Below are 13,509 nucleotides of genomic sequence, written 5' to 3'. Positions count from 1 at the left end.
TCTGATTTGTGCAGAACTGATTTGGATGTTTTAAAGGGAGAAGAAGGGAGGGAGATGATGGGGACCTAGAGGTAAAGTCAGACAAGTGAAGAGTTTACAAAGGGTTGGTAAGTGTAAATGCAATTAAGACCGCTGTGTTTGCGAGCTGGTGGCTGCAAAAGTTAGGGTTCTGTCCCCCAACAGAGACTGAGAAACAAAGGCCCTATCCTTCCTGTGGACTATATTTCAAAGAAATGACTCTCAGGTTCCGAGAGAGAGAGAGAGAGAGAGAGAGAGAGAGAGACTTCTGAGTTAGAGATACATGCTCACGGTTGTAAGCCCTTTGAGAGGTCAGGGCCTCATCAGGTTTGCTTGGAACAAATCGTGATTCTGGCAGCCATGAGGTTGGGAACAAAAGACCCCAGTGATCAGAAAGTAATAACTGACGGACAGGATGGGTTCCCTGATGATGCCAAGGGAGGAAACACTAAAATTTTAAACGGGACAAATGACCATGAGGAACAAAGCCAGTCACACAGCCTAAGGTGACAGGCTTGCACAAAATTCAGCAAAATTTGCAAAAAGACCCCTGCAGCACATTATATCATGCTCTCCAAAGGCCACCACATTCTGAAACGACCACTGGAAATATCGAACTGTATCCTGCTTGCCATTCTGCTTCGGAGATTTGTTGTTTGAGACAGGAGTCTGACCAGTCTCCGTAAAAGGCACAGAATTTGTGTGTTTTGTCTATTTAATCCTTCCCTTTTAGAGCCTAGTCTTTGTAGGTGAAAATGGCATTTCTCCATTTGCAAACTGCATGATAAAGCTTTTCCAATGGCTCTGGCCAAATCCTGCAATTCCAGGTTTTTTTGTTGACCAGCTTTCTTAGGCAGACACTTCATGGGGTTTGGGGGAGCAGCCCTGGGGTCAACCTGGGGGCAGGCCCGTGCAAGTAGAAGTCGCACTAGAAGTCGGTCAGGTGTCTTAGTCTTATAGGCGTCTGCAGGAGTTGCTGTATGCTGAGGGATGCGCAGTTCTCACTAGTTCTTGGACCCACAATTTATGAGCAACATTAAACACGGAGAATGGGAGCCAGGATAGCAGAGTCTGAAAATCACATCCCATTAGAACTTTGAGAGAACTGGGCTTCGCCTAGAAAAGGCAAAGCCTAGGTAGTTGTCGCGAGCGTGCTATGGAGGTGCACACGTGAGTTATGAATTTCCACAATGTCGGCTTTATTCAGTCACAGAGCAAGATTAACATAATTGTAAAGCAGGTTCAGGATTTCAAAGTCAGTGACATTTTGCTACCTCTTTGACTTGGCTTCTCACATGTCACACAAAGCAAAGCATATGATAGAGTCACCCAACAAACGAGATACAGCAAGGGGTGGGAAGTTAACAAAACCAAAGTCAAAGTCAGTCTGGGAGTGTGCAGTTGAGATAAGGGCTCGGACCAGTCAGGGTGTGCTCTTGGCACGTGCTGCTTGTTATGTTCAAGCCGTGGAGAATCTCTGTTCAGAGATCAGTAGGGTAAAGCCTTCCGTGGCAGTTGCCTTTTTGATGTGGTCAGACAGGAAAGGACCGTTATCTAGACAGTCTGACAGTTTGCTGCAAAGATCCTCCTTTTTTAAAGGCGTTTAATCAGTCTTCGGCCTTTGCAGACCTCCTTTGCTTTTGCTGGTTATCAGTTCTGGGTATCCTCAGCTTGTGGTATTTATGGCCATATCCGGCCTTAGCTACTCTTTGGCTGCTTACATCACTGCTTCACATAGATCAGGGACACGAGTGACTCTATCTTGCTTTCTACGGTAGTAGTAACTCTCTTCAATACCTCCAAGATAGTTATGAGAACCAGGGATCCCTCTAACCCACGGTGGGCCTGGGAGTGGGGCAGAACAGTGACAGGTGCACGGAGGGGATTTTTGCCTCCAGTAAGAATTTTTTTTTTTTTTTTCTGGCGATTAGGGCTGCTCAGTTTTGGAAAAGGCTGCACGGCAACAGAGTGAGCTCTCCATCCTAGGAGTATTAGAGCAAATGGAGCTGTAAGTATGCGGTTCAAAATTTCTTCCAACGAAATCTTTATTGACCTTTAAAGATAAAACAGGAAGTTATTTTGTCAGCAAAACGCGCTTATCCGGGAATAGCAAAGAATTGCAATTCAGGACGTGCAAGCTGTGGCCAAACCATTGGCAAGCCCAGCAAAGGAGAGGACCGTTATTTCAGGAAGAAGAAGGAAGCTGGGGAGGGTTGCTTTGAACCGAAAGTTCACTGAACTTCAAGGGAGAAAAGTGATGAAGGTTTCTCATTGGTTGAGTTGCTGGGGTTGCTAGGAGATGCGACAAACATCTTTTCCTGCTGAGGCCTGGGACTGTGGCTTCCTTCCCATTGAAGATTCTTCCGTGGGGGTCTGTAATTGACAATTCTCCCTGCAATTGGCAAGCCTTCTTATAATTGGCAGGAAGTGGTACAGCCTGAGGGCTCCACTTTAGTGAGGTTTCCCTTTATTAATTTTGACAACTTTCTCTGATTATGTTCAGCAGGAGGGGAGGAACGCGGGCGTGCTCCGTAAGGATACTGACAAGCAAGCAGGAGGTCAGAGAGCGTGAGGACCAGGGGAACGGGCTCTGGAAAACTGGGGCGTGTGCTGGGCTGTGAAGCCAGGTTGGGGACGCTGCCGCTCGGTTTCGAGCTGAGCGCGGCCTCCTTGCCAACTGCGGCGAAGAACGCCGGGCAGACACGCCACAGGCGGCGGGAGGGCAGAACCAGGGTAACGAGGCGACTGCCGCCGGAGGAAGGGGGCGGGCGGACCGCCGGCGACGCCGGGCGCGCGCGGCCCGGCGGGGACGCGCGGCTCGCACTGGCCGCCGGCTCCGGAAGGGGGCGGGGCCGCCCCGCGCGCCCGTTACTTAAGCCTGCGAGCGCCTGGCGCGCGCCGCCGAGGCTCCTCAGCTGAGCTCGGAGCGGTCGATCGCTCTCGCTCGCGCAGCCTGCGCTCCGCTCGCCGCTGGCTCCACCCGCCATTGTGTAAGTGCGGCCGCCGCTCGGCGCGCCGCCCGCGTCCTGGGCGCGCGGGCCGCGGGATGGGGCGGGCGGCGAGGGGAGGGGGCGGCCGCCTCTGGCTCCTCAGTGCCCGGATGGTGGCGGGGCGAGGGGAGAGGGAGGCGCGCGTCGCTCCCGCCCCGGCCTCCCTCCCGGCTCCTCCCCGCCCGGCGGCGCGGGCCGGGCCGCCAGCGCCAGGGCGCCGCGGGGGCTCCGCCCGGAAGCGGCCGCCGGGGTGCGGGATGGACGCGGCCGGCGCTGTGGCGAATTCGCGCGCTGTTTAATTAGCTAGGGGACATACTAACGTGGCGTTTCTGTTCTCTTAGCGCAGAGGCCTCTAGTCCGGTATGGAGCATGCCTTTACCCCGTTGGAACCCCTGCTTCCCACCGGTACTGTACTTTTGTCCACGTTTCGGTGTCACTGACGCGCCCCTCCTCGGAGCCCAGAGAGGCTTCTAGACCAGAAATGTTTGCAGTTGGCCTTGGACTCCCGAGTTGTCAGCCTTAGGCATACCCCGCCAGCCTCCCTTCTGCGTCACTTTCCCCACCTGAAAAAAACAAGCCTAAACCTTAGTCCTTGCCACCTGGCGTTGTTAGGACCCAGTGACTTTGGTTAACTAGATGCGGTCCCCCTGGGGAGGAGGGCGCGCCGCCTGCAACGTTAGCCCCTAGGCCTCTGACCGCTTGAGCTGCTGTGGAACTAGATTAGGAGACACCGAGGGGGTTGAAGGCAGTCACCTTCTCCAATAAAAGGTTAGAAAGTGGCCATACAAAGCATTTTAAAGCCGTAACACTCACTCGAGGATTTTTATTATGTTAAAGCTCAAAATTATTGTAATTCACAGGGTGCTGGATGGAAAGCAGCGGTTTTGTGAGGCTGCGTTCACGCGCCTGTGTAATTGACTCGTGCACCTTTCTTTTGGTTGAGAGATACTGCGAGTGGGGGAGGGGCAGAGAGGGGGCGAGGGAGACTCCGAAGCGGGCTCCAGGCTGTCCCGCTGCAGAGCCCGACCTGGGCCTCCAGACCACGAAAAGTGAGATCATGACCTGAGCCAAAGCCGAGAATTGGATGCTTAAGCAACTCAGCTGGTTCCTGAGCCACGCACGTGCTCCAATCATTTCTTAATCTTAATATATTTCTTATATATATATAAGATATATATATACATTTCAGTTTCTACTGGTGTAGAGCTTCTCTTTTATCAGTTCATGTATTTAAACAGAATGCATAATTTATCTTATTTAAATTTTTTTTTTTTTTTTTTTTTTTTTTACATTTATTTATTTTTGAGGGACAGAGACAGCAGGAGCTGGGAGGGAGTAGGGAGAGAAGGAAACAGAATCGGGAACAGGCTCCAGGTTCAGAGCTGTCCGCATAGAGCCTAACGTGAGCCTGACCCCGGGCTGGAACTCCCAGACCATGAAATCAAGACCTGAGCCGAAGTCCGAGGCTTAACCCACTGAGCCACCCAGGTGCCCCCACAATGCATAATTTAAAGTTTACTATAAACACATGAATAAATGGGCTTTGTTAGGGTACTGAGTTTGATTTGAACTTGTCCAGTTACACAACCTGGAAGTATTGATGGTAGAACAAAGAATAGAAGTGGGGGACTTTGACTTCTTAACTCTGCATTCCTTCACTAGGCTGAGTTTTTCGCATAGACCCTCATAACTTACTTGCAAGAGAAGGAAAGCAGTAGCAGAGCTAGAATCTGAACCCAGATCTGTTTGACCCTTGTTAAAAGGTCGAGTGTTGAATTATTTGTGTAAACAGCTTTTCAAAAGTTTGAGGAAAGCATTGACAAAAAAAAAAAAGGTGTGGGCAAATATTTTGCAAAATCAAGTTTTTAGTACTCAGTAGTAGCCAAACCAACAACATTTCCACGAGTCGACACTTGATCCATGTGGCTTGTTGATCAGCTGTGTTGTGAAAACATAAGTGCTTTACTGTGATCAAGGAAATTTTCAACTTTTTATATATTTGGGCCCTGCTCCTGGGCTCCTTGGGAAGCTACACTTTAACATTTACTGAGGCCAGACTGTGCAGAATCTTAAAGCATGGGCTCTATTTGTGACCCGAGCACAGATTGTACATCTGTTAGGTAAAACCAGAAAGGAGCGTTCTGAACACAAAAGGTAAAAAAGGAAGACACTTCCCTGGTCCCCATAAAATTAAAGTCCTGCATATTGTAGAAATTTAAGGTCTGCAACTTTCTGAAACATCCTTTGTCTGGTGGTTTGTAACCTTTTATGTGAAAAATATTGATAACCCTACACCAAATGTTCCTTTGGTGGAGCACTCTCTTCTTTGTGACAGTCGTGTATCCAGGGCAACTGTTTTGAGTTGGCCTTGAATAAAACTCAGTTTTTAGAAATTTGAAAAGATTTGTTCGTTTTGTGGCAACAGCTGACTGAAGGTTTCTTGTGTTTTCTAGGTTGAAAGGAATAGATCGTAGAGATAGTGTAGTATAGTAAAGTTTGAGTCAAGGAATCTGAATCTCTTGGTTTAAACCCTAGTTTTGCCACTACTTACAGTGTTTAATAACAAAAATTCAACCGAGTGCATTTTCAAGATGTAATTGGCTTTATTAACCAATTCCTGAAATTCTCGGCAGCATCCCAGCTCCAGAGGGCTATGGAAAAGGAAAGGATTTTAAAGGGGGACAAGGAAATCAACAGACAAAGGATTATTGTGGATGAGGTCACCTTCCTTTGGGAGATGGAGAACTGCCCATGTAAACAGATCACCTCATGGGTGCCCACTGGATAATTCCTGACTGACCAAAGACTACATTCCTGGGTGAGGTCGAAATTGCAGTTAGGTTGGCCTAGCCTAAGTGACTCTCATTTGAGCCTATGGTTTTCTTTTTAGCCCTAGTTATCAGACCTTGTATTTCAGGTTTTTCACAGATGAAATACAAATACTTCACAGGGTTATTGGGAGTATAAATTAGTTTTAATGCATATAAAGCACTTAGCATCCGTACTGATAAGCTATTGCTATCGAGCGAGTCTAAGGGGAGGACAAGAAGGCAGTTGGATCTTAGGGTCAGTGCTGAGATGGGAAAAATTTGGAGCAATAAATTGTAGGAAAAACAAGCAGTTCTGCTTGCTCTGTTTTTATGAAAGGTATAGTGGAGAAGGCCTGGACTCCTCAGGTCAGACACCTGTAAGCTCCTTGCTAGAGAAGAGCGTGGACAGTGACTGTAATATCTTTATGAAGCACAGATCTGCCCTCACAGAATCCAGTGTTCCTTGGGAGATTCTCTGATCTAGTGGTTCTAGTTTCTTCCTCCACTGAGGGTGAAAGGATGTAGGGATTTCTGCCTTATCTCAGGCAAGTTTACGGTTGACTCTGAATACCTAAGAGATCTTCAAAAACAGAACAGTGAGTGTATTATGAGGAACCAGTGCATTGCCTGGCCTTTTATAGCGATTCAGTAACTATTTAAGTTTAACTTTACATGAGAGGTATTCTCTTCATCAAACAGACATTTAGTACTTCCCTAGTAGAGAAGTAGTTTTTCAGTTGGTAACTTCTGTGGGTCTGATTTGTAGACCTGAGTGATCTGTGATGCTTACTTAGTACCAGTGGGCAGCCCCACAGCTGAGCTGGGCCTGGTAACTCATTGCCAAGTGGACCGACATGCTGATCTCTCTGGGATCCTAGCTCAGAGAAAGAGATTTTAATTAAAAAAATTTTTTTTTGGTAACTAAAGTAAGTGCTTCTTAAAGAAAAACCTCTGATATAAATTAGGAAAGTTTCCTGAAATCCCTCTTCTAGAAATAACCACTACTAACCGTTGGCATATGTTCTAAATATTCATTTTGGTACATACACCTCAGCATATTATTACTCTTGTTTTAGGGAAAATGGATTCATGGTATAAATTATATATTACTGTTAAGGGGCAGTGAGTGAAAATATATAGGTAGTTTTCCCTACGTACGTAGCATGTCTTCCTTGTTCAACTTTTTTTTTTTTTCCCCAAACAGAAGTTTCTAAAGTGAAAAAGTCCATCCTACATGCCAGAGATTATTATTCTAAAATTTCATGTTTTTATAGATTATGTGTCTATGTGTATATATATAAGATAGGACCTGTTTTACCTTTTTCCTGCAACTTTTTTTCACTTACTTTCACTTGTTAGGATCTGTGTATGTAGATGTCCTAAGTTTTTTTTTTTTATTTCCAGTGTAGTTAACATGTAATTAGTTTCAGGTGTGAAACTAATGATTAAAAAAGAAAAACGATGGTTAGATGCCAAGACGTAGGTGGCAGTGCCTTAAGTGTGTGTGCATATTGTTAAGCCTGAGGGTCTCTTCCGTCCTCGTCGAGGGAAGTGCTGACCTTGTTTCATACAACACCCCAGGTTTTGCTTTTTAATAGGCAGTACAGTCTCCAATGAAGTAGTCTTTCTTAATAGACATTTAGGGTTTTTCTAGTGTTTGTTATAATCTGCAATGCATATCTTTGATCATAGTGTTTTTGCATATATATGAATACATCTGTAGGATAAATTTCTAGAAGTGGAATTGTTAGATGAAAGGGTATGTTTGCATTTGTTATCAAGAGGCACCAACCACTAGCTAGTGTATGTTCTTTGGTAGTAGGTGCTGCGGGGGTACAAAAGGGAAAGGGGTGATCCCTTCTATCCATGAATTTATGGTCTGGTTGGAGAGTTGAGAACAAAACAAGATGGATTCTAGTTAGATGTTGAATTATGTATCACAGGAACCTACATAGGGAAGGTTGGGGCTCGGGGGAAGGAGATGAGGGCAGTTTGGAGTAGGCAGGAAACCTAGGGGTGGAAAGACCTCGGCTGCATCTCTGCAAAAGCACTGGCTTTGATTGAGAGAAGGCTCAGGTAAGGAGAAGAGCAGCGCAGGTGATGTGCCTTCAGTGAAAGCTCCGTGCCTCTTCTGACCTGGTGGTGAGAGAAGGGAAAGAGGTCTGATGAGATTGGAGCCTGCAGGTGGAGACTGGGGTTGAGCAAGGAGGGCAAAACCAGATTGGTGAGGAGAGAGGAATTCAGTGCAAGGTAGAAGATAAGAAAGTGTCTGTATCCTCCCCGCTTGGAACATTCTGTACAATGCTGTCATCCGTGTCACGGTTCGCTGATCCTATATGGGTTGAAGTCCTTCTCTTGGACTTGAAGACCCTCCAAGTTCTGAATCCTACTTTTCCAGAATACATTTTTATTTCCCCCCTCTGTGCCCAAGCCAAGTAAACTACCCACTGTTTACTTTTGTGAACATTTGTTCCAGCTTTGATATTCTTGCCTTAGCTCATGCTAAATTTACCCCCTAGAATGTTCTTTTCCAGTCCTTGGTATTAGTCTTAAATTTTATCCATTTGGTGGGTGTGTAGAGGTATCCCTGTGATTTTAATTTAGATTTCCTTTATGTCAGAATGCTAATCTTTCACATGTTTACTGGCCTTTTGCAGATATTTTGTGAAATATTTATGATTCTTGCATTTTTCTAGTGGGGGGGGGCTTTTTAAATTTTATTTACATTTTTATTTTTAAGCATACACCCAACATAGGGCTCGGACTCATGACCCTGAGATCAAGAGTCTTCATTTTTATGAGCCACCCAGGCACCCCATCCTTCCTTTTTAAAAAAATCAATTTGTAGGGGGTGCCTGGGTGACTCCGTTGGTTCAGTGACTGATGTTGGCTCAGGTCTTGATTTCACTGTGTGCCGGTTCGAGCCCTGCATCAGGTTCTCTGCTCTGCTGTCAGCACTAAGCCCGCCTCAGATCCTCTATACCCCTCTCTGTCTGACCCTCCCCAGCTTGCATGGGTGCGCAGTCTCAAAAATAAACATTTCAAGAAAATTTAAAAATCAGTTTGGGAGTTTTTGTTTTTCTAAAAATTGAGGCGTAATTTACATAACATGGTATTAGTCTTAGGGGTACAGCTTAATAATTTGATGTATGTGTTCAGTATTGCAAAATGATTACCAAATAGGTAATATATTCTGGATCCAGTTCTTTAAATCTTGAGTTTTCTCATCAATGAAATAGGGAGAATGAGACTTTCCAAGGACGGTGATTGTGAAGATTGAGGATACCTGTAAAGCATTTTAACGCTGTTGTATAGGAAGAATACAAACGTTTTTATTTTTTCATTGCCTTCTTAACTTTTTATCTAAAGGTTTTAGATTCATGATGAATAATATTTAACTGGCATGAGCATGCAATTGCTGTTTTAAACTCTCTAAATAGAGGGATGGCTTTTCAAAATACTTTTATAAATAGGGACTTTTCCTTGCTTTGTTCTTCAGTGTCTGTGATCATTTGATTTTGTTTTTTTTTATTGTGAAGGTTTATATTCAGAGCTCCATATGTTTGAAAGTAAAGTTGATTTATTTTAAACACCTCACAGCGAAAATAACAAGAGTCAAACCATCTTCGAGATAGTTATTTCACATGTGCTTGTTTCACAAACGTGAGACACAGCCAATGGAGAGGTTTTTCATTTTTGGCTTAATAAAAATACTGATGTTATTTTTAAATTTTTATTTTTACAACATAGTACATATGCATCATAAAAATTTAGAAGGTACAGATAAACAAAAATGAAGTAAAAACGCCATATTCGAGCTTCTCAGAGATTATAACTGTTCCTACCATGTATGTATAAGTGGTGTATGTGTATTTATATCCTTCTAGATATTTGTCGTGTATAATTATACAGTTAGGTATTTTAAACCTAAATGAGAACATACTGTAAGTTGTTTTGTTCAATTCATAACTCCATTTTCCCCATATAAAATTTCATAGTACCCATCCATATTTAAATTTTCCCACTGTTGCAAAATACCTTTTCTAGTTGCTCATTCCAAACTTGGACCGACTGTGCATTCTTCAGTCTTTTTATTTTGAATTTTTTAATGCTTATTTATTTATTTTGAGAGAGAGAAGCAGGGAGAGGGAGAGAGAGAATCCCAAGCAGACTCTGTGCTGATAGCACAGACACCCTGACCCAGGGCTCAATCTCACGAACCGACCTGAGCTGAAACCAAAGGTTGGATGCTCAACTGACTGAGCAGGTGACCCTCTTTAAATCTAGTTCCGTTGTTTCTCACTTTTTAAATCCCCCTTAATGTTGACTATTGACATTCTAAATAAATCACTTTTATGTCACTCTTAAATGGATCTGATGGAATAAAAAATAAAGCAATTAGATATGAAACATTATTCACTTAAAAATAAACTCTGGTTTTAAAGCCCCATTTTATTTTCTCAACTTAACCTGATCATCATAAATAAATTTTATGCTAGAAAGCCTTCTATCTACTGCCTGGTAATTTGCAAAAAGATTATATACATTTAAATTAAAAAAAAAAAAAAGATTCCTGTGACCATAATGCTCTCAGGAATTATTTCTTCTAAACTGAATTACCATGGTTGAGATTTATGCCGAATTTAATTACCATTTTAAGTATTGTCAGTACACACTTGATCAAGTCACTGTAATTGTATTAACAATTTTTATTATAACTAACATTTACCATACTACTGTTCTAGTCATAGTTTTAGTGCTTTAACAAGGTGAAGCTTCCAAAGTTTTGGAACTAGAAGACTAAGGTTTGAGTTTTAGTCCTTTACAAGTTACATGACATCGGGCATGTCACTTAATTTCTTAGAGCCTTAGTTTCTTTATATAAAAGAAGAATATATCCGAACATGAAGTTCTTGGGCAAATTAAAGATAAAGTATAAAAAGCAAGTTTTAAGAAGTAGAACACTACACAAATGTAAAATACTTTCCAGTAGATGAACTTTATTATACTGATAATTACATTTTGGAATTTCTACATTCATTTTTCTAATTCTTAAAGGAGAGACCTACTTATTTTAGTAAATGTGTTCAGACCTGTTAGGCAAGTCTAGCAGAACTATTCTCTTCATTTCTTGAATTCTGTGTTTTTCTTCCATGCTTCTTGAACACTGTTATTTACAGATGCATGAAATTATTAATAGTAGACATAGTTTTTGATGCCTCATGGTTAAATGGTAATGAATCCAGGAATATCCTGTTCTGAATAGTATTCATGCCATCTCTTATATTTCTGGAATTTGATTTCCATTGAAAATGGCTGATCAAGCCACAAAAGGTATAATAAAATCTAAAGATGAGTATTAGCATTCTCCAGTTGGACCTGTTCATAATGATAAATGTATCCTGGCCACCTACATCAGTAGCTGTAATTTGCAGGAAACCTTGGTGATGACATTCAGATGTAACAAACATAGCTCTAGACTATGAACTCCCTTCTCTAATCTACTCAGCATATCATAATAATAACCTAGTGTTGTTTTTCAGTCCTTTGCATTTACATTTTGTTTTAAAATTAAAGATTAAAAATGCTTCCATATGTAGTAGTAACACACTTTTTGGTCACCTCTCCCAACTAGTTAAGTACTCTTTTTTTGGGAATTTTTGGTTTGGTCTCATCTCTAGGTCTGTACTGTACAGTATATCGTGGTCACTGGCTGCATATGGCTTTTGAGCTCCTGAAATACAGCTAGTGTGAGTGAGGAACTGAATTTTAAGTGTAAAAGCCAAAACTCCACTTTGTTATTGGAAAACTTTATGTGTTTGGAACAATGTGTTAGTGTACTAAGGCTGCATAACAAAGTACCATAGACTGGGTGGCTTAAATGATAGAAATTTATTTTGTCATAATTCTCAGGCTAGAAGCCCAAGATCAAGGGGGTGCCTGGGGGCTCAGTCGGTTGAACGTCTGACTTTGGCTCAGGTCATGATCTCGCAGTTCATGGGTTCGAGCCCCGCATTGGGGTCTGTGCTGACAGCTCAGAGCCTGGAGCCTGCTTCGGATCCTGTGTCTCCCTTTCTTTCTGCCCCTCCCCTGTTCATGCTTTGTGTCTCTCTCTTTCTTTCAAAAATAAAAATAAATAATAAAACATTTAGAAGTCCAAGATCAGTGTTGGCAGCTGTGACTTCTTATGAAGCTTCTCTCCTTGGTTTTTGAGAGAGAGAGACAGAGCACGAGCAGGGGAGGGGCAGAGAGAGAGAGAGAGGAAGACAGAATCTGAGGCAGCTCCAGGCTCTGATCTGTCAGCACAGAGCCCAACGCGGGGCTCGAACCCACGAACCATGAGATCATGCTTGACCTGAACTGAAGTTGGACGCTCAACTGACTGAGCCATGCAGGCGCCCCCCAATCTCCTGTTCTTATAAAGACACCAGTCCTATTGGATTAGGTCTGCCCATAGGACTTCATTTTTCTTTAATCAGCCTTTTAAAGGCCCTGTCTCCAAATACAGTGACTTTCTGTGGTACGGGTGTAGGCCTTCAACAGCAATTCCGGGAGGACATAATGCAGCCCCAAACAAACTAGGTATGCCAATTCACTTATTCAGCTGAGAGGTTTTTTGTTGTTGTTGTCTTGGTCCTTATTTCAGAATTGCCACAGTTACTAAATAAGGGAGGTTTTTAGTGTCACTCCAACAGAATATAGCTGGTACATGAATCAAAAAGTCAATTTTGATCTTACTTTGTTGCTGTTTTATGCTTCTATTTAAAGTTTTCTCTGTTCATTTAATGTTTTTTGAGTATTTGTTATGGGCCATACTTCAGTAGATGCTGTAGAAGAATAAAGAATTTACAAACCTTACTGTAAAGAGTTCAGCCTGCAGCAGGCCATGCAATACAATAAAAATGTAATTTCACATGTAACTTAAACATTTCCAGTAGCCTTACTGAAAAGCTAGAACAAGTGAACTTAACTTTAATTATATGTTTAACGTAGTATCTAAAATGTTATTGCAACATGTAATCAGAATAAGCAATTAGTAATGCAGTAGTTGACATTTTTTGTACTAAATCTTCCAACACCAGTGTGTAGTTGATACTTGGAGCACATCCGAATTCAGATGCTAAATTTTCTTGATTAACACTTGGTCTGTATTTAACGATAATATATGATCTATATACAGTGATAAGTTGTCATACATTTTATTTATATTGGCAAGGGCCAGCTGATAGACTAATAGTTCTGGAATGACCTTTCAACACTGGGAATAGAATATTCCTTTTCTTAGGAGAAGCCTTTGGAAATGGGTATTGGAGATAGAACTGGGACTAAAACCTTGGTTTTCTGACTGTATTTTTCCTGAAATCAGGGTGGCTTTTTTGTTATGTAAATCAAAGCACTAGGCCTACTTTGAAACTTGGAAAACTTGGCAAGGTTTTTTTTTTTTTTTTTGTGGATGGCAAAGAAATCTCTAGCAAAGCTGCTGCTTAAGGATTGTGATATTTTTGTCATCTGGGGTAGCTAGGACATCTAAGAGACAAAGTGGTGGATTTTCGAGTTTCAGGGCTTAATCCTCTTCATTCTTCTGCTATATTAGAAATCCATCCCGGGTAGTTGGACATTGAATAGGAAATTTACTTCTTTTGACTAGTCACACTTCCCTTGGTGTATAACTCCTAATTGTTGGGATTTTT

General features: G+C 42.5%; 1 protein-coding gene and 1 non-coding gene across 10 annotated transcripts in view; one reads left to right on the top strand and one right to left on the bottom strand.

Moving 5' to 3' along the window:
- Positions 1-1,954: 1,954 nt before the first annotated feature.
- Positions 1,955-13,509, top strand: part of TPK1 (thiamin pyrophosphokinase 1) — a 352,656-nt gene continuing 341,101 nt past the window's right edge. For 2 of the 9 annotated variants that reach the window (XM_032592471.1, XM_030308673.1), the window contains exons 1-3: positions 2,303-2,389; positions 2,525-2,576; positions 3,350-3,413. In XM_032592471.1, the coding sequence (XP_032448362.1) occupies positions 2,318-2,389; positions 2,525-2,576; positions 3,350-3,413 (188 nt within the window). In that variant the 5' untranslated portion in view covers positions 2,303-2,317. Of the gene's footprint in view, positions 2,027-2,302; positions 2,390-2,498; positions 2,577-2,920; positions 3,009-3,349; positions 3,414-13,509 lie in introns of those variants that run through there. The other 7 variants (XM_030308679.1, XM_030308675.1, XM_030308680.1 and 4 more) reach the window with 6 other exon arrangements.
- Positions 7,272-7,394, bottom strand: LOC115509526. The gene has a single exon (XR_003967413.1). It is a non-coding gene; the product is annotated as a U6atac minor spliceosomal RNA (small nuclear RNA).

Source organism: Lynx canadensis, chromosome A2, assembly GCF_007474595.2.
Source record: "Lynx canadensis isolate LIC74 chromosome A2, mLynCan4.pri.v2, whole genome shotgun sequence".
In the NCBI taxonomy this organism is placed as follows: Eukaryota; Metazoa; Chordata; class Mammalia; order Carnivora; family Felidae; genus Lynx; species Lynx canadensis.
This window is presented reverse-complemented; position numbering and strand designations above follow the sequence as displayed.